Below are 27,204 nucleotides of genomic sequence, written 5' to 3' on the forward strand. Positions count from 1 at the left end.
CTTGGAACGCCCCACCAATTAGGCCTAATAATGAAAGACGTGTAAACGTCAAGGCGAGCAAGATAACTAATAGGATACAGTCTTGAAGAAATATTTGGTAGGATCTGTGATGCTGTGCTCAAGTTTGTAATCAATAAATGACCCTCTCATGTTTATCACTTATTCCTCGTGTTCCCGAGGCATCTAATTGGTCTCTTCTCAGTTCGCTGAGGCCCAAGAGGAAAGAGAGAGCATTGCACTCACACCAAGCACCACTCACTCAGCACTGGTCCCTCCTCGCATCGCCTCTCCTCTCCCCATCTCTCCCCCTCTCCTCAACTCAAAAGCAAAACAGATGGTGGAAAAGCAGCACATCTGTCCAGTCGCTCTGCAACAATAGATCGCATCGAGCTGGAGTCGAGCCTGGTCATGTCAGCGTGCGAGAACTGCTAGAGATCCGGTGTGTTTTCTGGCTTCGCCTTTCACAACGGCTGCCGAGGGAGGACCGCGTCTGTCTGGGTCTCCAACGAGCGGAGAAGATGGCCGCCATTAAGATTTTAACCAGCGCGGGGCTTTTCTTGGCGGTTTGCGCTCTGGTCTTGTTGGTTATAGCCATCTGCACCGATTACTGGTACGAGACGGATGCTCGGCGGCATCGCGAGCGCTGTAAGAGCTACGCAAACAAGCGTAACGATCCCGGATACATTTACATCTCAAATCACAACTTGCCTCTCCAGATGCCTCCAAAGAGCTTTGAGAAGAAAGCGACGGAGGCGCGCGTGAAGCGGCACGCTCCGGCTTCGGCGACGGCCATGGAGTCTCACTGTAGCCGCCAGTTCAATTCCACGATCTCCGGTCTGTGGAGAAAGTGCCATCGCGAGGGCTTTGACCTGGAGACCGAGGATCTCATTTACAAAGGTGAGCTGCTCTATGTTTGGAGGTGCTTTGCCAGTCACTGGAGCCTCGGTTCAGGCCGTTTTGTTTTGAAGCGAACGGATGTGCATGTTCATCCAGGGATAAATTTCCTACGATTGTTATCAGTGCACTTGGCCATTTGGTTAGGTTGGTTCTTCCTGTTTTCACCATGCATATATGGCACTTATATTAACCTCTGCTTAGTGGCATTAACCTCCGCATTTCTTTTATTTAATGTTGTTATGAAGTGAAGCGATGTCAACGGGAAATGAGGCCTGATCAGATCAGTGTCGCTATCCGAGGTGCTGAATGTGTCCTGTGTGAAGACCTCGCAGATACTTGCTTTTATACCACTTACAGACTATTTAATTCTGCATTACTACATAAAAGCATTAATGGATCGATGACAAATAAGGCTGTCTGAGATGATAAAAAAAAATAGCGATTTAGAAAGAGACATGGAAATTTGAATGGTGTTTACACCATACTGATTTGGCAGAGTTATTTCTTTTTAAAAATAATAAACATATATAAAAGAAAACTTTTTTTGCAGTCTCTTAAATTACACCACCTAGATGGTTTTGACTTTAAGTTCCACAAAAAAGAAAATGTATATAAATAAAAAATGTCATCATGAATCAAAGTCATTTTTGTTTGAATCACATTATAATGTATTTTTGAATGGTATATCTGAACAAAAAGAGGGTATGCAGATCTTTATTGTTCTCTCTTTTAAAAAATTTTCTACCTTGAAGTAGGCAGTTGAATAAAGGCATTTTATTTATGTTTCTGAAGTTTTTGAAGATCACTGTTTTCACTGTTTATTTTATTCCTACCAAAAAGCACAAACTCACAGAACTTTAGATCATACCTGATTTTTGTTGTTCTTGTTGTGTTTCTTAAAAGAGCATCTTGTCTTTGACTTTGGGATGACAATGGAACAGTTTAAGGCTGCTCTGATGCTGAATCATTTACACAGAACCAAATGTGTAATTCAACACCAAATGGGTTATGTAATGTATGTATTCTAAATCTCATGTAATCTAAATGCTCAGAGTTGATGAAAAGAAAAAAAATTACCAGAGGAAGGACTGTGAAATGCACTGTTCAAGTGTAAAATACAAATACCAGCGAATGTGAGTATTGGTTTTTGTAAAACAATTATGACCTACTCAGATAATACCAAGACCAGGAGTGTCTAGACTATATAGTTTATTAGATAACATTATCCATAAGATGATTATCATATTTTACTTACCCTCATCATATGAATACTGCTCTCACATATAAGAGGCTTACAGTACTCATCTCTACCGTTTGGTACAGTACTCTTTAATAAAGATCGCATTCCGCATTATGTTCAGGCCATAAATATTAAGTGTGAGCTTTTACAGCAGCCATTTCTCTCGCTGGGTTACAGAGAGAAGGAACGCTGCTCACTTGACCATATCTTCATCAATAATTTGTTCATTGATTTTCCCAGGTCACCCTAAGTGGCTCTGTAGATGTCATGAATGATGAAGTAGTGATGGTGTGCAACCACTCCAGTCAGACTGTGAGCCAACACCCAGGAATACATCGCTTCCAGATTTATAGTCCAGCGTATTCACCAACCCTGCATTATCAACACAGTTATCTTTGTGTTCACATAAAGCAGCCAGAACATTGTTCTTGATCACCCCAAATGAATATATTTGGTCCTAACAGTACAATATAGATGTTTCATTCATCCTAATGTTTAAAAATAATATCAATAACAATAACTGAGAACTGTAAATCCACCAAAGCAAACTGACAGTGATCCTTAAAGAACTGGAACAGTTCAGCCTAAATCCAATGAATATAGTATGCCAGGTGTCCTCTTATCCAAATTTAAAATGCTTAAAACTTATCAAAATTCTTTGAAAACCTGAATGAGACTAAATGTTAAGTATCTTTAGATCTATCACAATAGGAGCATTAACATCAATATGCAAATTTGATGTTTTTAAAGAACTGATCTGCAGGGTATTCTTTACTTTTGTTTTAACTTTGGTTCACCAATTAATTTGAAGTCTCTTTGTAGTTTCCATCAGATCACTGATATTCTTTTGTGTTTTTTATTGTTTACAAAAATAAGAGTGAAAATACATGCTTTTTCTTCAGCAGAAGAGGAACAGTTGAATGCGCAAGTGTCTTTGTGACAGATTTTCAGGCTTTGATGTGTCTGTTTGTGATTATGACATAGAACAAGCTGTCACAATATATTTGACACATAGATATAATGAACATGACACAACCGCTCAGCTCACACACAGGATCTGTACAAATCACCTCACCACAGATCTGTACAGCAACAAACTCAATGCCTTTTGTGCCTTTGAGTCTTTATAAAAAATACTTCAACAAATCAATTTAACACAGTCCAGGTTCTGTAAAAACTGTAATTAAATGGCTGCTTATCCTTGTCTTTATCCTTGACCTCTCCTCTCGTTTTGTCTAATCCACAATATCAGCAATTGACCCAGCATGCTTCTAATGACAGAGAATCCAGTAAACCAGTTTTACACGCTCAAGTGCAGCATTTGTGCTTTATATTCTGTGGTGAATAAATCATTTTTAAACTAGGCATTTTGATATAGCAGGATGTGGTCGTGCTCTGATGGATTATATTGAGAACCAATTTGTTGTGTTTTAGTCATTCAGTTGACTGATGTTGCTGAAAGCACGTTTCTGCATCATCAAATCTCTTAGAAGATTATAATTGCTTTTAGTGAAGTGCAAATGGATGATTAATATCATCCTAGATTAGCTCCCAGCAGAAGTTTCTTAATATCCTCCAGGTTGCACTCATACACTATACATGTTGGAGTTTTTGTCTGGAGACCTATCGAGACCACTTTTATGTGGGTCTTGTCACTCAGTGTCCTGGTCTGGATCTGGGTCTTGGCTTACGGTCTCAGACAAAACCACATAGTCTTACGCAAAGGCTGTGTGTCAGCCACTAAAATGTGAAATCCTTTTGACTTATTTGTCAAAGTTAGTAGACAAGTTAGTTAGTTAGTAGTTAGTTTTACAAATATGATGCAATCACTTTTATCACTTGTTTTTTAGTTCTGTAAAATTGATCTAAGTCTGTTTACAAAACATGTTCATGTTCTATTCAATTAAACCTTTGCTTTTGAAGGAACATTATAAGGTAGAAAACTCTGGTCTCACTTTGACCCAACTGGACATGCTAACCTTTATGTAACATTTCACATTAAAATACTCATATTCATTTTGAGAAACTTGCTGGGGTTTAACATATATCGCTGACATTCATTTTACATTTTCTGGCTGTTTGAGTAGATTAATGTGAAATATGTATAGTTAACACTTTTCTGTGTGCTCCAAAGCATACTTCCAATTTTAAGTTCAGTCAACAAATGAGGTTTTACAGTGGAAGTATGGAAAATTTGAAAGTATTCAAAATAAATGTTTATTGCTGGGAATTTATGGAAGCCCAATTCTGCTAAAAAAAAATAGAATTGCAACTTTTTATCTCATAATTCAGGCTTTGTTTCTTGCAATTCTGAGAAAAAAATCTAAATTGTATTATATACGCTTAGAATTCTGACTCTTTTCCTTGAAATTCCAAGTGTGAGTCTCACAGTTCTTAGTTTATATTTCACAATTCAGACTTTTTCCACCATGGAATAAATCTGAACATGGAAAAAAGTCTGAACTGCGTAATATGAACTCAGAATCACAAGAAAAAAGTCTTAATTGTGAAATAAAAAGTTGTGATTTTTATTCCATGGCAGAAAAGGGCTTCCATAGGAATCTGAAACAAATGTTGGCTGAGAAAGTTTCCCCTGTCACCAAGGAGGCAATCACAACTATAAACTGCAACACAGCTATAACACTGAGCGATATAAAGGCATCCAAACAGAAACCCACTCCATGCCTTTCATCACCATCACCTAGTCTAACAACTGGAAGAGTGTCAAACCATACCACGCACGTTGCAACACTTATGAATAGAACATGAATGCCTGCTTTGATTTATGCAAATCAATCCCAGACCAAATCATCAGCTGGATAAAAGCTAAAAATAATGTTGATGTGGGGGAGAAAAACACAAAGTGTACCTTGAAAAACCCTGCATAGCCTGTGGCAACAGAAATGTATTTGTTATGCAAGTCATTGCAACATTTCATGCCATCTGATTTACATTTGAGGCTTCTCTGATAAAGATTTGAATTTTTACCCGATTAAGCCTGTTTTATGTCCAGAAGGAGGAAATCTTATGAAAGAAAATTAATGTAGACAGTTTCCAGCTTCATGAAGTGCAAGTTAATTATTCTGAGGTTTACACTCGCCTGTTCAGGATTCATACAATTCTCAACAGTGAGGAAGGCTATCAGCACTAGACACACAACACACTCACACTTATGTCATTTGTGATGACGCAGAATTTTACAGTACCAACCAAGTGCTTGTCTTTAATAAAAATACTATTTAATGTTATACTGTTTAGGAATTGTGGTCTTAACTTTCTACTGATGCATGATGGTTTTATTGGCATGTTTTTTTGGTTATTTATTTTTTTAGGTAAACAAACATAACTCTTCCCTTTAAAAATAGTAGTTTTGCAGTCAGAGGCTTTATTTCAGTGACATTAGTACAGTCCAAATACTGAGAGATTTCTAGACAGTATTAAAACTTCAAGGAAATAGGTTTGTTTTTTACAGCCAGGTGCTCTAATTTTACATGACAATAAAACCAGTATGAAATGCAGCTGTGACATTTATGACCCTGTGCATTTGATCATATGCATAATTGCTCTCCAGGAAATAGATGAATTCAAATGAATACAAGCATGGGCCTTTTGTGGCATTTTGTGATCACAACAGACCTGCTGATCCTCAGGTGATTAAAGCCTCAGACTGATTTGCTTTTCCTAAACAGTCACTGTAAATGTCATTAAAGTGTATATTCCTGTACAATGTTTCATTCATTGTTTTGTTCAAACAGGGTTGATTCAGAGATGCACCCCTGTGAAGTATCATTACACCTCTTCAATCCTGCCTCGAAACCTTCCTGTCAACATCACCAAGACCATCCGGCAAGATGAGTGGCATGCCCTGCGTGAGTCTGACAGTCTCTTTTTTACATGTGTCAGATTTACAAAATTTATGTCTTGGGGTTTGAGTGGTTCATTATTGCATAAACAACTGTGCCTGTGATGTGCTTGTTCCAATGCAATATTTATGAAACACTTATTTTCTTAGAAAATATTGTAATTGATCCTTTCCTAGTTATAATATATTTTAGTAAAATATGATACTTCTGCGTGTGACCCTGCAGAGGACAAACCATGTGTAGAATGGATGGCTGATACTATTGTAACCCTCCTATGCTTGACATCTTACATAAACACTTTCAGTCACTGCCTTCACTAAACATGATTCATTATTTCACCAAAAAGGTCAAACATTTAATACTACCCGATAGCCTGTACTGACAAACATACAGAATACCCACTGATGTGAATATTTGATTAACTGATTATTATTAAATGTTTAAAATGATAGTAAAGACATTTCTAAAGTTACAGAAGATTTATTTTTTTAAATTCAAACTTCCGGTTTGCCCAGAATCCTCAAAAATGTCATCAAAAATGAATAATTTTCCACAAAAATTTTAATCAGCACAATTGTTTTAATATTGATATTTAGAAATTGTATTTTTGAATGGTAGTAAATAGACAAATTACTTTATTTGAAGGTGTCCTTGTTACACTTTACATGTACTTACTATTATAATAACAATAAATGATGCATAATTCCATGAAAGTAACCCTAAGCCAAATCCTAACATGTAGTTAATTAATATTACTCCGCATTTAAATGTATAATTACACTGTAACAAGGCATTTTAAAATAAAGTGTGACCAATTACTTTGTGAAAGATAATGTATAATAATGTGTAAAAGAAGTAATATGCACAGAAATTGATGATTATTATTTCCCTACCCTTTTTTCAAATTAATATTTTATCTGGCCCTGTGTGGCCAAAAACGATGTGCACTAAAATGTGCTTTTTATTTATTAATTTTATAAGGTATAATAGTAGTACAGTGGTAATCGGCTGCTTTGTGGGCAAAATTTTGCAGGAATTCCCGCCTTTGTAGTAATGTGAAATAATAATAAAAAGACCTTAATGAATAAAAGAAAAGCATTGACAATGCAAAAGTAAATATTTGACATGCAATAGAAGTCATCACTAGATGCTTACAAGCCCTGAATTGTTACAAACGAGGCTTAATGTTGGTGTTTTGTGCTGCAGATCTGCGGAGGATGACAGCAGGTTTTGTGGGCATGGCTGTCTCTATCATCCTTTTTGGCTGGATCATCGGAGTGCTTGGATGCTGTCAACAACATGATCTCATGCAGTATGTAGCTGGACTACTCTTCCTCATGGGCGGTAAGAGACAGAGTGTGCATTTGTGCGCATGTGTGAGAGAGAAAGACGTAACTTGGCTGCTCAATTTTTTTTTTTTTCATTCAAAAGGTGCTTTGAAAATAGATCAAAAGCTTTGCATCCTATATTTTTGTGATCTAAAAGGAAAGGGTGTTTCATGAATGTTTGATGATACATCTAGAGTAATTTTCCCTCTGACAGGAACCTGCTGTATTATCTCCCTTTGCACGTGTGTGGCGGGCATTAACTTCGAGTTGTCGCGTTACCCACGTTACCTGTACGGCCTTCCGGAGGACATCAGTCACGGGTACGGCTGGTCCATGTTCTGTGCCTGGGGCGGACTGGGTCTCACCCTGCTGGCCGGTTTCTTATGCACACTGGCCCCTTCTTTAAGCAGCCCCTTGGCCCGCACCACAGTCCACAAATCCAGGAACGAAAATGGGACTGTGTGATCAGAGACTTCTGGAGCAACACTGCAGCAACGTTTTCAAAGATGTATACAGTGTCTACATAAGGACAAAGCATCTGGCCTGTTCATCATCATGCAGTATACTGACTGGATAATTTCTCTTTCCATGTTCATATGACTCCAGTGGCTCTTGTTGATCACCGTTGTCAACACAACTTGTGTACACGTCCATCTGTTTAAAGTCTGTAAATGGCCTGAACACTGCTGATAAAGTCAAATGGAGACACAAGCACAGACCACCGAGCATCTTCCACAGTCTCACATGTCTCACTCTGGTTCTTTGTGGCACACACACAAAAAAAAAAACAACGAAAATGTTCACCGCTCTGCTTCATGACAGAGAAGCGAGCTTGACTGTCTTCTCTCCAAAAGGATAAAATGGTGCTCTCTTTTCAAAATTACACAACTGCACAGAAATCTTGACAAAGACAAATCCACGGTTTTTCTTATAGCTGACTGACAGTGTGGAGGATTGTGAGTTCGGAGTAAAGAGGGGAGCAACAGAAAGGAGAGAGAAAAGTATTTCTGCCATTCAAGCTTTGAGAAGCACATTTGTCAAGGCCTCAAAGCATCTGTATGTGTAAAAATACATTGCTTCGTCTAGATTTCAAGTCTATTTGAATGAAATTATGCTTGGGGTATAAATGGAGCCTTTTCACTCTTTGTTATGATTTTAACGATCGGTGACATGGCTAGCTGTTTTGAGGAACCTGACACAATTTGAAGAATTTCTGGCATGTGAATTACCAACTTTATGTTTTGGGGGTATTTCTGAACATCATTTCTCATGAAGCCTTATTGCTGTTATGAGCACAACATGATTAGAATCAGAGTTATACGAGAGCTCAGCACCTTACAAGCACAACTGAATGTTGCTGAATAGTCAAGATACAGTTACAGCTCGGGCTGCACATGCAATATTTTGAAGGAAATTCAAGTGTTTAAGTGTTGTTCACCACTCAAGTGTTGTTTAGCCACAAAAGTGAAGATAGAAAAGTGTTACGTACAGAATTTTAAACAAGATGGATTGCAGGTAGAGTGTTTGATATACAGTACAGTACATGACACACAACAAGCTATAATGTTTACATCATGTAATGTTTGTACTTAGATGATTCCAACTAAACAATATTTTAAAAACCCCCACATGCCTGGAGGTTTTTATTCTAGTAATAATCTAGTAATATCTTTTTTTTAAGTGAGTGTTTCCACATTATTATGTATAATTCATATTGATTCTTCTTGATATTATTTATTGAGGATGCTACTGTGAAAAGCACAGTTTCCATAAATCATTTACCAATGCCTCACATGTCTTTGCCAAATGTTCATTCATAATCTCATAGACCTCCACAGATCCCAGATCAGTTCTTGAGCACAATGTACTGACGTTGATATTCACAGTGGGATGAAGAGCAATAGATAATGTAAGACTTTAAAGATTGCAAATACTGTGGATGTATTCCAAGTGCACAGTTTGGGAAAAAGGAATGTGTTTGTAAATTGTCATTTGAGGAAAACTGTGGAGTCCAGTCATTTTTAGGGTAAAGCTTACAGCTGAATGGCACAAACATTTGTCACAGACATAAAAATGAACAAAGCCAAAAGAACAAATCCCTTTAGGTGGATAGGAAAGTGTTGTATTGAGTGATGAACTGCAAATCAGGTATTGACTGAAAATATAGTGGCAAACAAGTAATAAACACCACTTGGGAAAAGATTTGTGTTAAACGTCTGAAAATGTGAATGTTTTGGACAGGATTTAAAAAAAAAAAAAGAGCACAAGAACAATGTGGAAAAAAAGCTTTTCTAATAAAAGCAGTTTCAGGTGTTTTGTCATTTATGGTGAGATATGAGAGACATTTGTACAAAAGCTGCCATATTCTTTGGCAGCTGAAGTAGCACAACTTTTTTATTTATTTTTGGGTATGAACTGTTTTTACTGGTTCATTTCATAATTACAGCTGGAGAAAACAAGTATCTTTGTCTCGCATGCCATCATATTGATTCATTTCAGTGTATTTAGATTGTGTCAATTTTTTTTATGATTTTATTTTATGAAATAAAATGTTAGTAGCATTTCATCAAGAGGTACTTTTCATTTATATTTCATTCAGGTTTTTTTATTAAAATAGTTTTGAATGTTATAGCCCACTTGGGCTTCAGTTGCTAAATGAGCTAAGTACATGATTGGTGTAAAAAAAATTTTACATAATAATTATCCTGAGTACATGAATGGAAGCATATGAGGCAGGTGGGTCATGTTTAATACACTTTCTATTCTAGACGAATTTTTTCACATAGAAAGGCAATATTGCAGTATGTGCAGTACTGAAATACAGGTCATAATTTGAAATGGGGCACCACCTAGAGGATCTTTGTGGAACATGTTCACTTTAAACCCTCATTAAGAACACACTACTAAAATGTATTTGTAAAGTCAAACAATCAGCATACAACACCCATAAATCAGAATTAAAGGTTACAATAAAATAAAAATAAAGTAAATGATTCAACAGAGATCTTGCCCTTTTTGTTTTTAAAAACTTAACATAAGAAAAAAAAGAGAGACAAGATTAAAAATTATTAATATCTGTAAACAAAACCCAGGAGATACAGTATGAGATACCCTATAAAAAACATATGGGTCAATATTATTTTGTTTCAGGTGAGATTTTACACTGAAAATCAAATGGTGACCCAGCACATTACCAAAATTGTATCTTACAAAAGTAAAGAGAATGTTCTTTAAAAATAAACGTTAAAATGTATTAATATAATCATGTACTGTATAGATTCATTAGTATGCAACATTAACATGCCTTGGGCTGAATATGTAAGCAATTTTATGTAAGCAATTTTATGAATATGTTAGCAATTTTCTTTTAACTTGCATAGTTTTGTTTTCTCCCTCTTTCCACTTTTTCTAAAAGCATTTTCATCCTCTTTATATTTTTTGAGTCACTACCCTAAAGGTTGAAGACCACTGCCCTGAAGAAAGATTAATTAAATTACAAAAAAAAAAAAAAAAGATCAAGCCACCTGGGCTGCTTCCCTCCTAGAAAAAAAAGCCTGCTGTTGATTTAACAGAAGTAGCATTTACTGCCTCATTACTTCTTGAAGCGGGAATGAGTACCCACGACCAGATAACTGTCACGGGACAGCTCTCTCTTGACTGGTGACCTGCCGTTAGGCTTGCAGCTTTTGGTTCCAGGCCGAGCGATCTCAGTCATCTTACAGGGGTCATGCTTTGACAAATAAGTACTAAACGTCTCCCATCCACCACCAACACGAACCATGGCATGTTTATCATTCAGCATCTGTAAAAGTGAGAAAGCACAAGAGAATGTTCCCCATCACAGCTCAAATCAAGAATTGTGTTTAATATAATTCCTACAGTAAAATTTATGGTGAAGGAAATTACTTTTTAAAATGCGTCCAAGTATTTTGTTTCTGCCATTAATGTATTAAAAATTATTGCAAATCGCATATAATAAAAAATGTGCTCATAAGTGATATTTACCTTTTTCGTTTTGTTGTTGTTGTTTTTTTATATATATTCTTAATCTTCACACTTTATGTCTTATATTAAATCTGAAGCATCTGACACTACTCACTGATGCTGTTGTTTTGATTGGTGAATACAGTAATGCTAACTTCTGAAAACATTGTCAGGACAAAACTTTGTTGTGGTGACAACGATGCAGTCACAGTATTTGAATCATTTGAATTTGTGTAAGTAATTAACACAAAACAAATAATTAAATGGTTTCCAATACTTCGATTATCTTTTTAAACATGTCTATGAAAATTCAGCATAAAATATACAAAATGTAAAAATATATTTAATGCTAAATATTCATAGTTCAACACTAAAAATGGAAAAAACAAAATGTGCAGACATTTGACATCACCAATGTATTTAAAACGCTTGGAGTTTATTTATTTATTTATTTTTAATTATCTTCCTAATAACCCCCTCCGTCTTCATAAAAAATTCAGTCTGCATCTAATGTGCAGGATCCGATGAAAGGCAAATGATCCAAGCTAGTAGAGAGAGAGAGACACAGTGTTTGAAAAGCGAGTGGAGAGAGAGAGAGAGAGAGAGAGAATGTTAAAATCTCATTAAGCCTAATGAAACAGCACCTCGCTACACCAGCTGAGCACCAGAGCAGGACAAATCCACACCCACTCGCTTTTCAAACACACACACACCTGCGGCGCATAGTGTGAACCTCGCGCACTGTCACGGCAACCGCTCCCGAACAAGAAAACGAAATAGAAATGCATTGAAACTGAGAACGAGAGCACAGGAAGGGTCACGTCTCCAGAGAAATGTGTCTCTGTCCCCTGGGCCACCGACAGTCATCTATTCCCTCCTCCCCTCCACCTTATCAGTCTTGACCCTCTCATTACAAAGCTATTAAGCTGCTGATAATACAACCAGATTTATATGTTCTGTGTCTCCCACCCCTCCAAACCCTTTTAGCTTGATGCATCCTAATAGAGGGATATATACACGCGCGCACGTTTGCCAAGCAGAATTCTAATTACCACGCGGTCTGATCAGTCTCAGCTGTTTTCAAGCAGATTAAAATGTCAAGGCTGACAGAGGAGGTGAGCGCGAGCGAGAATTAACAAATACACGAGAGAGCCGCGCGGGAGGGGGAGTCCGTTTAAGAAAACCCCGCGTCAGTCAAACCTTTATCGAATCTGACACGTACGTAAATAAAACAGTCGGCACTCCGCCGTGCAGAATGAAAGTATACGTTACGCACTAATTCAATGATAGAGTGGGAAGTATTGTTACATTACGTGTTATTTAAACACTATATGTTTGTTCTGAAAAAACGGTAGTCAGATTCCAGTCTCTTTCCGCATTATTCGCATTTACAAGACTCATTCAGACTCTCATCTCGTTCTCATTATATATGATGACGGCGAAATTGATTTTAGCCTTTTTCCTCGACTACTGAAAAATTAACGCGAAAGAGTCGAGAGCGGCCGTGCTGTTTTCAACACACTGACCGCTAGATGGCAGAATGTAGCTTTTAAATCCTTATTTGAGTACACATCCACTGGGTAGGACAGAGCTGTTCAAACCAGCTAGTATGTGTACTAAAAAAACTGCATATTATGTACACACCTTTATTTTAGTGAAGTGTAACGTGTGGTAAAAGAAATGGCTCAGATGGATTACCTGTAATCTGTACACACAGTAAACTATTTAAAGCACATCAAACAGCTACAGAAAACTACAAAAACAAGACCACCAGGGCTGTGTCTGTTTTGCTTTCTGCTTCCCTCCTCAATCCACCTGGATGAGATCCATATTTTAGCCTTAATTTGCCTTTTTGTAGCAACAATGAATGGTGAATATGTGCTTAATTACTGAACAGTTAAAGATGCAAGATAAACGTAAGAGTATAGCCAAAATCCATGAATGTATAAAAAGTGCTATAAAAGGACGTGACTCTTGTATTAGTTTTTCATTTACTGTAAATGTGGGGTCCCAAGAAAGGAGAGATTTGTCAGATAAAGGTAAACGGCCTTCCACTGTCAGTGTTAAAATGGAATTGTGCTTTCAAGTCAGAGCTGAAGAGAGAAGTATTCATGATCCCATTAACATCCCTGTTAATGACAGACATGGCAAGAATCCTATTTCTTAATGATTCGCCACTTCTTCACCCCTTCTGCTACACAGCTCAGCTATTGTGATGATCTAATGGATCTTCCCTCTTTTTCGTTTTATCTCAGGATATCGCAACAAAAGTGAGAGAGAGAAAAACCATGAGAAATGATATTAAAAGCTCCCCTTCTTTTTCTCTTTGAGTGCTACAGTAAGCCTCTCTCTCTCTAATTGGATCTCTGACAGAAAGCGGCTGCTTTTCTTCCTCAGCCACACATACTGTTGCCCTAAAGGATTTGTCTGATTGAAAAATCATAAAAGGGAGGGGTGGAGCCAACAAAAGCGAGGCTGTAAGTCTCTGAATACATTCGCACTGCTAATGACTTGATCAGTCACCAGCATATAGATGTATTCTGCTTGTATGGACAATTTTGCTATCACGAAAGTACAGATTTGATCTAAAAAGGTGCCTTGTAACTCTTGCTTCAGATGAGCCCCTGGTGACAATCACTGGTTGCTTAATGGAATCATCAGGTTTCTCCCCTCCAGCCAAGAGACTACACACAAGTATAGACTTGATCTATAAATGTAAATTTGAATGTTTGGTTAGTGTTTCTACACAGAGAGCAATTAAAAGACAAACGTCAAAATAAAAAAAGCAAGGAAAGTTCTTATTAATGTTCACGAACAGCTTGATGGGTATTAGTGTGACAGTAAACACAAATAGGTTGTTACATAAAGTAAGTGTATTCCAACATGCTTAATTGGGCATGTAATGAGTTTGTACCTCATGAGACAAAGTTGTAAATCTGTTAACAATTCAACTAATCCCTGTAGGGTTTAGTTGCATTTGCCTTTTTAAAGGTTCAACAAAATAACATCCATGAGCTTTTAGGCACTTTGTGTTTTAATATAAACAATATTCTATGTGCATTTTCAGCATGACTGAGCATTTTATTATTCTGTTGTTTCTTGTGCATTATTTGTGTTCTGTTCCGGTGTATATGAACAGACTTTTCAGCCTTGATCCTAGACATTTGTTAGTCTGAACCTTCATTTTCCCTATTCAAAGGTGTGAACCTTTTCTTCATGTTGCCAGGCAACACCAGCTCCCATGAGGCTTTGCCTTGACAAAGTACTGTGTTCTTTCAGTTTCCAAACTAACATTTGTTCTTCTAAAGAAACACTGAAAGCACGGCAGTGCTTATTGACACTTTGATGCTTATAACAAACAATGAAACATGATTTTACATATCACATCATATCTTTCAAAGGAAACCAGACAAATGTGGGCAATAATAAATATCAAATAACATTTTCCTTCAGCTAAAGAAGGCGATCTGGGGTGGAAAGAGCATTACATACCCTGACATAGAGGACTTTGTCTCCAACACGATAATGGCCTTTTGGCTGCTTCTCAATGCAGAATTTGACTGGACATTTGCATGGTGGATCCTCTGATATTTGCCTCACCTGAAAAAAGCAACAAAGAAAACATGCTTTTGATTATGAGCGTGAGGTCATGCACCAGTACACCAAGGATTGGAAAACCGCATACAGTGTATAGCTTAAAATACTCACAATCACATCTAGCAGGTTACCGCTGCTCTTTTTCCCACTAGTCTTCACAAGGCCGTTTGATGGTGAGGGCGGCGTTGATTTGACGGGTGTTCTGATGGGTGACGGTGTACTTGGTGAAGTTTGCTGAGGTTCTGACTGGGTGTTCGAGTCAGAGAAGATGGACGTGGACTCTGGGGGAGGGGTAGGGGCCAGAGGAGGAGAGGGAGAGGGGTTCGGAGGAGGGCATGGAGGAGAGATGGATGAGGGCGTTGAGACTGGAGGGGGCTCTGGATCAGGAGGGAAAAAAACAGGTGGGGTGGAGGGAGACGGCAGAGGTGAGGCGAAGAACATGGATGGTGACAAAGGCTCATCTTCCTGTTTCTCAGTCTCTGTCTCGAGCTTGACCAGCGCAGGCGGCTCAATGCCATACCTGAAGGGAAACGTTTATTCAGCTCCAACTGAGAGATGGTTACAGGATGATGACGTGATATGAACAACTTTAAAGGATCAAAGGAACTCACCTTGAAGCAACTCTCGCAAGTTGCATGAGACACAAGCACACATCCCTGGGATGCTTCTGAAGAACTGATGAAACACATATATTGTCATTCACACAACAAAATCCTCAGAGGCCTATGATGTCAGCTCAAATGATTCCAGCTACTTTACCCTGGGCGTAACAATGGACAAAAGAAAATGGCTTTGATGGACACATGCAAAGATTCCCAAAGCAAACAGACATTTGATGTGTCTATTCAAATAAATAAAATTAAATGTTCTCAAATAACAGCATTATAACCCTGTAAAGTGAATGAAGATGACTGTTAGGGTAACCTCAGGTTTGTATCCATAATCGTACCAAGGAAAATGTTTTTACTTAGTATAAAAAAATAAATAAATTTCAGAGATTGCATTGCACAAAACATGTTACAATTGTCTTACTTGGTTAGTTTCTGAAATTTTTTTTAAAATATCTGAACACTTTGACATTGACAAAAGTTATTTTTTACTATGACAAATAATAATTAATTATTTATAATAATAATAATAATAATGTTTAAAACAAGAAAAACATTTGCCATTTTTTATTATTTAAAATTATTTTATTATTTCTTACCGTGTTAGCAAAGAATTTTCTTCTCACTAAATTTGGTTTCATTTTCTGAAAATTATCTTGTTTTAAGGATATTTAGATATTTTTCCTGGAATACAAGGCACAAATACTGAGTAAAAAGGTTTTGATTTTTTCTTAAAGTTAATAGCCATACCAAACGCTGTAGAGGATTTTCATCCTCTAAACTAATAACAGCCCCATAAAGTCGTTAAAAGAAGTTTGCATGAGCTTCTCAACCCATGAGCCTTTGCAATGCAGACGCAAAACTTTGTAGTCAAACTTTGCACAGGTCATATTGATATTGTATCTTTGTTGTGCAGTGGAAAAGGGGAAAAACTCAAAGACACTAATTTGAGGGATAAAAAGGTTGTTGAAACTTGTATCATCAAGAACAAAAACAGAAATCTGTCTCCCTTACACTCTGAAAAGGTTTGAATGTGTGAATCCTTGTTAAAACAAAGAAACAAAGGATAAATCCAATATAGCCCCATTTTGAAAGCTATGATTAATGTTGGCGAGATTAACAGTCCTAATAAGAAGGTATCACTGCAGACTGTTTGAAGTTTAAAATAAACATAGAATTTTCATTTATGTCAAACAGTTCATGAAATCCATTTCAACAGGCATGTGCATATATAAAAGTCAAGCACAGACACATAGTTAAATCAACTCTGATTCTGTCACTGCAAATAGACTATAGTATTTCAGCGCCTTCTTAATGTAATATGACCTACAACCTGGAAACCTACCAAAATTAGGAGAATGATAAAAGGGTTTTGCTGTTTTTATAACAGTTATCGACTTAACACTATCTCATTCTTGAACGCTACATCATTTTATCTACCCTCTCAAAACCTTTCAAGGTGCACTCCTTTCCTTTTTATCTATTGTTGTATTATATTATCTATCTTTGACTCTATTTTTCCATTCCCCATTTTCCCCCTGACCTACTGTCCTTTCATTTCTCTTTCTCTCCATTATTCATCACAGGGTGATGGACAGCGGGGGCCAAGGGTGTGACGCAGTGAACAGTGGAGTGACACAGATATTGATACTGCTTGTCTATTCAGCAGTTCTTTAGGGCAACAGTCCCACAGGATAACAGCCTGCATAGACCGAAAGTAAGGCCTATTGTAACCGGACATCTCACATGATCTCATAAGTGTAAAAATGAACAAGGGACACACTGGTATTTCTGTGCTTAAAATCCATGGTCAGATTTCTCAGGATTGTTAGTGAATCACCTCACAAACCTATGAGCACATGTCACTTGTATTGAAACCAAAGAATCTAGTCTGCTTAATCACAAAGAGAGGAAATATCCAAAAAATATATGCAACAAAAACATTTAAACATCTCATGATAAGATGCTGATTTGAATACTCACCAAGATCTTCGGATTCAAACAGGTGTGACTGCTCCACTCCAATTTTACGGCACCAGTACAGAAAGTTAGCTGTATTGTCTCGAGCGAAGAACGATCCAGAGGCTGCATCAGGCCGCCAGCGAATCACACGCCGAATAAAGGGCTATAGGACACAAAAGAAACCAACTAAAGTATATCTCTGATTAGCTTAGCAGGTGCTCATTTGAATATTTTGCAACATAAATAGCACAACAGATCATTTGATTCAAAAAACATATTGTTCAAAACTAAGCCCTACATCATGTGTTTGAAATTTGCTTTATCCTGCTAGTGTTAGTTATTCTCTCTATAGCTGAGAACAGATACTGATGCATCTTCACAACACCAGCACGCAGACACACCGTTGAAGGTCAAAGTCAGAGGCTGAAAGATTGCCAGGAAAGAAGCGATATATGTTGTGTCTCATTTCGAAGGCTGAGCCCTCTGGATGTCACATTTGTCGGTCATATAAATCACTGAAGCTGCCTCATTTCAGAAAAGTAACCATTACATTCCAAAGTACAAAAGAAATTCCAACAACTCACGCCTCATGAGGAATAACAGTGCATTTTATTATGGATACTTTTCTGAAATGAGACATCCTCGATGATGTATGCGGCTGACAAATGAGACCTCTGGAGTGTGCAGAATTTATTTATTTTTTTTTTAAATACAGCTAATTAGTGAGACTAAGTCCTGGCAGTGACATGAATACAGCTGACTTTGAAACACTATTAGCACTAATTCCCAATAATCAGCACATAATTATTGATCAAATTACCCATAAATGTAATGTTTAATGCTATGAGAACCTTTTCATTGCTGGCCAGAATCATCTTCTCCTGTAGCGTCTCTGCAAGCTGACATAGGACGACACCAGTGTCTAGTCTGTCCATGAAGTTATCAACTGTTATATCCAAACCTGTGCAGAAAGCGTTAAGAGAAACAAATGAGCATTAAAGGGGTCATAAACTATGTAAGCGGTCTTGGTGCTATAAAAACATCCTGTAAGTTTCAGAATTTAAAACTAGCTTGTTAATCTTAAAGCAGCTTGTATTGAAGCCAATCTGCTAAAACTTTGAGGAATGTACAACTCTATGATGTAATAGTGTGGCTAAACATCTTTGCCTCTGCAGAAGAAGATCAACGTCTGCTCCTACATCGCTGCCTGTTTAGCCCCGCCCACCAATTCATGCACATAGTATAGGTAAATGATGAGAGCAGCAAACACAGGTCACCATAGAAACCAAAAAATAAACTTTATTTTTAATAAAGTACTAGAGCACGTCAGTAAGAACTTGGTCCATGGTTCATTTCATTTTACCGTGGATTTATTTACAAGCAAGGCCCAATTCAAAGCAGGATTTTCTGAAAGATTGAAACTGCTTTTAGTATGTGATCACTATTACTTTGTCTGTTATTACAGATCGTTTGATATGAGTATTTATGCGTTTTTAATTTTAAATCATAGCAGCGTCCATCTGTGAAGGCTGTAGGCTGTCAAACATACACAACTATTAGCCAATCATAGCAGTAGGCGTTTACTTCCGAGTCTACAATCTGCCACGCCTATTCAATCAGAGCGTTCTGATGAGAAGGGTCAAAACTGGACAGAAAATAGCCTGTTATTTCAAAATTATGTTTTTGATGTAAAAATCCTGATAACATTGTATGTGGACCTCAGAAAACAGTACAAAATAATTTTAAAAAGGCAGTGCATGACCCCTTTAAGAGAGACATAAAGAATGATCAACAAGTAATGATCAAACAAGTTTGTAATGTTATAAATAAAAGTAATGTTATAAAGGCACTGAATGAATTATAGTGTATGAACTGGTGGCTATAAAATGCATATTGACACTTAGGCTTCCTTACATTTCTCTACAATTTTCAAGGTTGTTGTTTGACCTTCCATACAAATTCTCTTCCCCATCATTTATTTATCGTTCTTTCACTACCTAAGGCAACTTGAAGATGCCCCAAAAAATCCTCTAAGTACACTCGCTCTGAGATTCTCACGGCTGTGCAGACACATTCCTGAGGCCTGGGTGTTAAGTACATACAGATTCAAACACAGCAGTGGTACCAGAGCTTACCATCATGTTGAGGGGGACTAGGGGGCCTGGGGAGGGGGAACACGGGAGATGACGGCGGAGGGAAACCACAACAAAAACAGAAATCCTGATGTGCAGAATGACCGGGGCTGGTCATTAGCATAGAAGCGGGAGAGAAGTGTGTAAGGAAACAAAGAGATCTCCTGCTGTCTGCAAACCACAGAGTCATAACGCTGCCCTGAGATCAGCAGGAACAGGAAGAGATGAGGAAGAGCAGTGTGTGTTAATAAGAGTAATCCCTCATCAGCTTCTTTGGTGAAAACAACAACAACTCTGATGTTGTATCACGTCTCTCATCTTATTTCTCAGGTTGTTGTGTCTCTACTGTACTGTATATTTAGGAACCACCAGCCTGTTGGCTTAAGGGTTTTGTGGTGTTTTGACCTTTTTACATGTTGTGTGTTGCTGTCATCAAGCCTCTTCAGCCCCCAGAAGTATTAAGAGGTTCTGACAACAAATAACATAGGTCAAGACATGTAGGGACACGTATAAGACACTCCTTGTCTTGAGAAAGGCAATTCCTGCTTTGGGGTTTTATCAGGGTATGTGCCATTGATCCAAGATGCAGAGGAATTTAGGGAATTCTATTAAAATGACTGTCTGTAAACACAATGATATTCCTGATCTCATAGGCAGACAGAATAATCCTTATTTGTTGGCTTGTGCAGGATTTAATCAGGATTTAATCAGCAGTGGGGAAAATGGTAACCTTGAGATATATAGACATGTGTCCTTGTTTGCATGAAGATTTAACAGAAATCTTAAATGATGATATGGCAGAAAAGCTGAAATGCAAAACACATACAGAAAATAGCCTTTGGGAAGCACAGGCACTGTCTTTTCCTAGAACCATGGCTGATAATAAAATAAGTGGGTGATTTCTACTTCACATTTCCTTGACACACTTAAGCTGTAGGTAGAAGTCTCCATGTTTTAAACTGCCAAATGCAATTTATGGTTGCTGTAAAAGACTCGGTGTTGCCCTAAAGATTAAGATTTTACTACAATCAGCCACTTCTGGTTAACTGCACTCCTACATGAAGGATTGTCCATATCCAGGTACTTCTCCATCCTTGTTGCTGGATGTGGATATTTTGAGAAATGTTTTTTCCCCATACACTGTAAGTCAATGGTGACCAATGTAGTTTGGGAAAACATTTTTCAAAATATCTTCTTTTGTGTTCCACAGAAGAAATAAAGTCATACAGTCTTGAAATGACTTGAGGGTGAGAAAATGATGACTGAAGTATCACTTTTGGGTGAACTTTACTTTTAAGGTCATTAGTTTACAAATCACTAATGCTTATGCAAATATGAACATGCTTTTATTTTCTTACCAAGGATTCTGTTAAGCCAGATAGCCAGATCTTCTTTCATGGGCAGTAGACTGGACTTATGCCTACACGCCAGCCATTCGTTGTACTGGTGCAGACATGAGAGGTCAGGTCCTGGTTCCCACCTGGGACTAAAGGGACCATTCATACTGACTCAAGTAGTGCACTGCTGGATAGAGAAGGAAAGAGGACAACAATATTGTTAGTTAAAGTGAATGTTGTTTATGTCTAGAAAACATCCAAAACAAACTGGCAGATATCTTTTTTGTTGTTTTTTGGCCTTTTAAATGTCAAGTTTGATCAATTTAATGCATCCTTGATGAATGAAAGTATTAATTTCTTTAACAACAGTAACAACAAAAAATCTTACCGACCCTAAACTTTTGAACAGTTGTGTATGTTTTAAAATAAACCAGACTAGCAACTGCAATTAGATGAAATCTCTGTCACCACTTTGAAGACATAATCTAGCAAATATTCCCTCTGCAGCAATGGGCAGGCTGAATGGACTATTAAATGTGCTGCACATATGAATTATATCAGCACATCTGTTCTCTCATTGCTTCTGTATATAGGCCAGTGTGTGATTTTTACCTCAACCGACTGCTGGATTTACACCGTACCTAATGATGCACAACTGCCACATTCCAACTGTTCTTTAAAACTGACCAACGCAATGAAAGACAAATATTAACTTCGCTGACAGGCAAACAGGCTAAGGATGAGATAGGGATAATTGTGATGGGAATTAATGCTACTACTATTAAAGTCAGCTTTTTCCATGTCTAACTGATGCCAGGTATTGTACAATATATCATATGGATATGAAAATCTTCTGAAGAATACAATAAGAATGAGGGAAAACTGTATAAATAAAAAAATTTGGAAGTGTGCACTCAATTACTGTGCAGTAAAAACCATTAAGATTTGACATGCTAGACTGTATGTGAAAAAAGGACAAGCACAAACAGACAAATACCAGCTCAGGGTAGGATTTAATGTACAAATCTTACTTTAATCCCTAGCAACTGAAGAATGCTCTGTCCTGTAATTTCCCCCCTATTCAAGTAACTATTCATCAGAGGGGCCTTTCACATGTAGAAACATGCCCCTGTTTCCCATAACTGCCAAGGTTTTGTAAGACAGAGGAAGGAGTGTAGACACCTGCAGGGCAGATGTGTGCAATCCAAACAGGCGCAGAGAGAAATAGTGGTAAATGTAAGTCCAGCCCCATTTATTTTATTAAAGCTGGATGACCAGAAGCTCTTGAGTGAGCAGAGGGGCCCGATGTCGGGGAGCTTGCCAGGAGAAGGTTTTTGAGAAAGAGGAGAGTAAGACACATAAACTCTGGAACAATTAGGTGTTGTACACCACAGCACAGAGTGAGGGGTGATGAGATGTTATGTATGTTTAGAGTTGTTCCATGTGAGCAGGGAGAAATCATAAAGGAGGCTTTCATAAAAGGTCTACATCCAAGAATAGCTCAAGATCAAAGAAGAAAAAGGAACCTTTGTATCAAAGGTTTTAATTGATACAATAGAAGATTGAAATAATACATGTGACGTGACTAAAAAGAGGATACAGAGACAGTTGGAACTGCAACTGAGAGATGAAGTACACAAATCCTATAGTTGAGCTAATGTACAAATATCCTGATGATATATCACTCCAGTAAAAGTAAACTTTTACATTTCTACTTGAGTGAAAAGACTCCAATCACCTGTTGTTCAAAATACATGATTAAATATAGAGAATGTCAAACCGATAGAATAGGTCCTAAACAGGTTAACGCTCAGTCTGATGTTAATATGAATTATTATGGGGACCATTTTGATTCGGACAAGATCAACTTAGACTTAATGTACTCCAGCTGGATTAATCAATGAATTGTTGACTGCTGCAATCAGATCAGGTGAATTCACTAATTAATCACTGTCTGCATCCAAAAATGAGTAGGAACTTAAAATTCTATAATCCGGACATAGTACAGCCACCTTGTCATGCAACTGATCAACCTCAATTGTGTTGCTTCACTGCCATCCAGAAATCCTCTCCCGTGGCCTCATAGGATAAAGTATTCATCGGGTAGACACTTCAGAATCTTGCACTTCAGAAGTAGTAGGTCAGTGGGTCACTTTTTGCCTACTGTTTTATAAATACTGTGGATTTCAACATACTACTCTATTCACAAACTCTTTACTATATAATAGAGAAATATGCATATTCGGTGAACCAGTTTATTTGAGTCATTTAAAAGAATCGACTCAAAAGAATGATTCATTTATGAATTGAACATCACTTTTGGGTCTTAAAGCTGGTGCTTTAAATACAGCAGTGAAATAGTGAAGTAAAAAGTCACATATTATGCTTTAGTAAATTAAGTGTCCAACAATGAAAATAACATATAACACTAAAGAAGAACAGATGCTTGAACAATATATTTAAGAATACTGTATACAGTAAAAATACTGTACATCAATACTGTTCAAAACTGTATGAATCTAGAGTACCATCATGGCTTTGACACCACAATTTCACAATTAGTAACACGCCTTAACAACAGGTAAGACAAATAAAACTAAAGCATGTTATATCATCTCATCATCACAGAGATCTGCCAATCTGTTTTATTGTCAAGCACAGCGAGGTCGACAAGGATGAGGTAGAAGTATGTGCAGAAATCTGCATAAGTAATAGACAGAATTGGCAGAATGGATGATTAAAGAACAGCAAAACATGAACATGCCTTGAACTCCAGGCCCTTGTGTGTGTCAGTGATGACGGCTGAGGCTCTTTGACCGATGGAGCATGGGAAGCCCACACAACAGGATTACAGCACACAGGTGCCACATTCACACTGACACTGCAACCTGACCATACTCAGACAGGAGGAGAGGAAGAGGTCTTCATCCAAACCCACAGACAAAAAGACGCTTTATGTTCACACACACACACACCAAGATGCACGTAACACTAAAACACACACGCTCCAGTTCACCGGTGACAGATGGGTGTGAACATTCATTGATACACACTGACACAAGGCAACACATGAGATACAGAGGATCAACTGCGCCCATCCAATGATATTTTTCGTGCAAGCTCCTCATCAAACAGTCAAATTTACAGGCTGTAATTGTGTCATCCACTTATGTTCTGTTAATAACTTAGTTAAGGCTGAAAGCTCATGTCACAAGCTAAAACAGATAAAAAAAAATTAACTGCCATACCAATCTAAGTGTCAGGTTCAGGTATACGTCCAGCACAGTAAATCACATTTCTGCTGGCCTGGTAGTTTGGCCTCTCTTACCTCTGTTAAATTACAGCCATGAGTTACAGTGGAGAAAGGGCTTGATATTTATCATACCTTATAGTGGGTTGACAGGCAAAATGTAGAGTACTTGTTCTATCAAGGAATTTGGTTGTAAAGACAAGATCTCTGCTTCAAAGCATATAGAAGAACACCCAAGGCAACTAATTTACTTCTGGAGTAAATCCATGTATAAAAACAACACAGAGGCTGTGTTTATTTTAATGGCATGTGTAACACTGAACATCAGCAGCAAAATATCATTGAGAATGATACCGCACTTAACATATTTTTCTACAACAAAGGTCTCCATTTCAATGAAACTTGAGAAACCACCATAAGCAAAAGTGTGACACTGCTGATAGTGAGTGGATCAAAACCACAAACAGTGTGAGTGAAACTTACAATTCATTGGGGCCATTGGGAATGTGGGGTAAAATGAGTTGGGGTGAAAGATGAGCACCCTATCTAGCAAACTGTGTACAGTTTTTATTAGGTGATCAAATACTTAGGAATGTGAGGGACACATGTTAATAATTTTTGTGTACTTTTTTCTCAAGAAAATCTATCAAAAAATGCAAACATGTTAGGTTTATAAACATTTCCACGACTATTTACAGATATTTTTAAGAAAATATAATTCAAATTGCAGAAAAAAAAATATTATAAGAGGATAATTTTTTTATTATAATTATTTTAAAAACTTTTTTAAAATGATGATTTATAATGATTTGTCTTATCTTACCCTATGGTATAGGTCAACATTGCCAAACTGAAGCGACAAGAGGGACAGTTCACCAAAAAAAAAAAAAATTCTATGTGTATTTTAATTTGTGACCATCTCACCCACCTTCATGTCTTTTGAAACCTGTATGACTTTCTTTACTCCATGGAACACATCAGCAATTATTTATAACAGATTGCCCACACTGATGTTTTTAATGTAATCAAAGGTCAAAGGGGAACATTTAGACTTTCATAGAATGACAGCCTACATTTTATTCTATTCCTCACAGAAAGAAAATTACTCCAAATGACTAATAATAACCACCGAATATAATATAATAATATATACATACTTAGAATATAATGCATTATGATTGTCTTTTATGGTCACCTTTTATTATATGGCAGAGAGCAGTACAAACATTCTTCAAAGCTTCTCCTTTTGTGGTCCACAGAATATAGAAAGTCAAACATGTTTGGAATGTCACAAGGGTGACTAGATTTTAAAATTTTTGAGTAAACTTACTGCAAATACTATCTCGTTTTCCAGTCCTGATTACTGAGCACTACCATGACAGTGAAACTTTTATTAGGCAGTAATAGGTGCCACAAGTAAAAATCCTAAACAATAACCTTCTCACACTCAGAAAATATCAAACCTTAATGAACTTGTTTCTATGAGTGCAGAGTTAAGATTACAGATAAAGTCGTGTTTTGATGGCAATACATTGATATTATTGCTGTGTAATTTTACATCATAGACTACAAGTAGGACCTGTCACGAAACATTCACAATGAAGACATTTTCAGCAACAGCTCCTCTATACATTGCACAATATCTAGGCTATCTAGCCAAAGATAACATACAGATAGTGACCTAGCCAAAAAAACGAGTTGTTTTATGAAAAGCCATCTGTAAGATATTCAAAACAACTTAAAATATATCTGGCCTCAGATCGGGAACAGCAAACCACTGTAAGTAGCCTACTGCTGAATATGTTGACCTTTGCAAATAAATAAACAAACAAATTACCTAAGTCTATCATATTAAATTCCAGTTTTATCTTTTTTCTGTGCTATATATCTTAAGACAAAAACATGAGAGCCTACAGTGCCTACCTCTCCGTGTGTCCTCAGCAGATCCGCCAACAATGTCACTGTCAAAACTTTCACTCTCTCCTCCAAACGCGCGCGGTGTCAAGTTGCATTTACACACTACCTGCGCAAATTCATCAGTGGCTTCGTGTTTAACAGTCATTCATATTTTTGTAGCCAGCTATTTCAGTGCTTGCAAACGTTTGTATACAACTTTAATAAAGATTAGACCTATTTTTTTTTTTTTTTTTTTTTTTTTTTTTTTTTTTAAGGTTTTGGGAGCAGTCTCTCCGATGTCTTTAGGAAGAATACTGTGGTTTTATAAACAAGTTTAGTCAACTGACATCGTTCTTCGTTATTAGCAAAAACGACAGAAGTAGACTATTTGAAAATCATGTACCACATTCTAGTGATTTACAGAATTGCGCGATGCATTATCAGGAAAAAAAATAGTTTTTTCAGTGGGATGAATTTGAATAAGGGCTATGATATTTCTGTCAGATGAGGAGATAAACTTCCTCTGTTGTTTGTTTACCAACGTAGGATTTGCATATCCGTGTTAAAGCCTGTATGTAAAATCAAGTTTACGGAACGTGCAAACTATTTTTAACAGCGTGGATCAAGTCTTTGACCGTATTTGTTGGTTGGTTTTATCTTTTATCCATATAACATTCCAACGTTTCGTTCAGAGACACTGCAAATCATCTCTTGCTTGTATCCAAAAAACCATGAACACTCATTAAGTTCAACCAGCAGATGGCGTCAATATCATTCATCTATAATCGACATGGTCTTTGCTGTAAAACGTTAATTAGATGTTTTGTGGAATGAGTTTGCATCACTGTTAACTTCATTCTTGAGTAGCACTTTTTCGCACGTCTTAGTATATTTTAAATATGTTTAATCCGAAATGTCTGTTGTGGAAATGCTGATATTGCAAGATCATTTTTAAAGAACCATAAATTACGAATTAATTTCAAGTGTCCGCGTTGATGTTTTAAAATGAAAACAATCATTTATCATCCATTAGATGCATTGTTTTAGGCCTGAAAGGGTGTGTCAAAAATGTCTGGTTTTCCCGCCCACTCGGTTGTTTATGGCGGGTAA

The 27,204-nt window shown here is 37.2% G+C and overlaps 2 protein-coding genes across 3 annotated transcripts; one reads left to right on the forward strand and one right to left on the reverse strand.

Annotated features, from left to right (window-relative positions):
- Window positions 1–9,894, forward strand: LOC109064407 (transmembrane protein 178B-like). The gene is made up of 4 exons (XM_019081454.2): window positions 1–897; window positions 5,893–6,006; window positions 7,207–7,344; window positions 7,543–9,894. The coding sequence occupies exons 1-4, from the start codon at window positions 138–140 to the stop codon at window positions 7,791–7,793; spliced, it is 1,263 nt and encodes a 420-aa protein (XP_018936999.2). The 5' UTR covers window positions 1–137; the 3' UTR covers window positions 7,794–9,894.
- A 17-nt stretch (window positions 9,895–9,911) lies between these two features.
- LOC109064408 (growth arrest-specific protein 2-like) lies at window positions 9,912–26,851 on the reverse strand. Of its 2 annotated transcripts, none has more exons than XM_042727701.1 (8): window positions 26,122–26,851; window positions 20,970–21,132; window positions 18,331–18,440; window positions 17,501–17,642; window positions 15,521–15,584; window positions 15,021–15,429; window positions 14,805–14,912; window positions 9,912–11,130 (listed from the first exon to the last, which is right to left on the reverse strand). In XM_042727701.1, exons 2-8 carry the CDS (start codon window positions 21,112–21,114, stop codon window positions 10,921–10,923), a joined length of 1,188 nt encoding a protein of 395 aa, XP_042583635.1. In that variant the 5' UTR covers window positions 21,115–21,132; window positions 26,122–26,851; the 3' UTR covers window positions 9,912–10,920. The 2 variants fall into 2 exon arrangements, with proteins under 2 accessions (XP_042583635.1, XP_018937000.1); XM_019081455.2 differs by having other exon boundaries at window positions 20,970–21,135.
- Window positions 26,852–27,204: the final 353 nt, after the last annotated feature.

This window comes from Cyprinus carpio, chromosome B7 (assembly GCF_018340385.1).
Source record: "Cyprinus carpio isolate SPL01 chromosome B7, ASM1834038v1, whole genome shotgun sequence".
Classification (NCBI taxonomy): domain Eukaryota; kingdom Metazoa; phylum Chordata; class Actinopteri; order Cypriniformes; family Cyprinidae; genus Cyprinus; species Cyprinus carpio.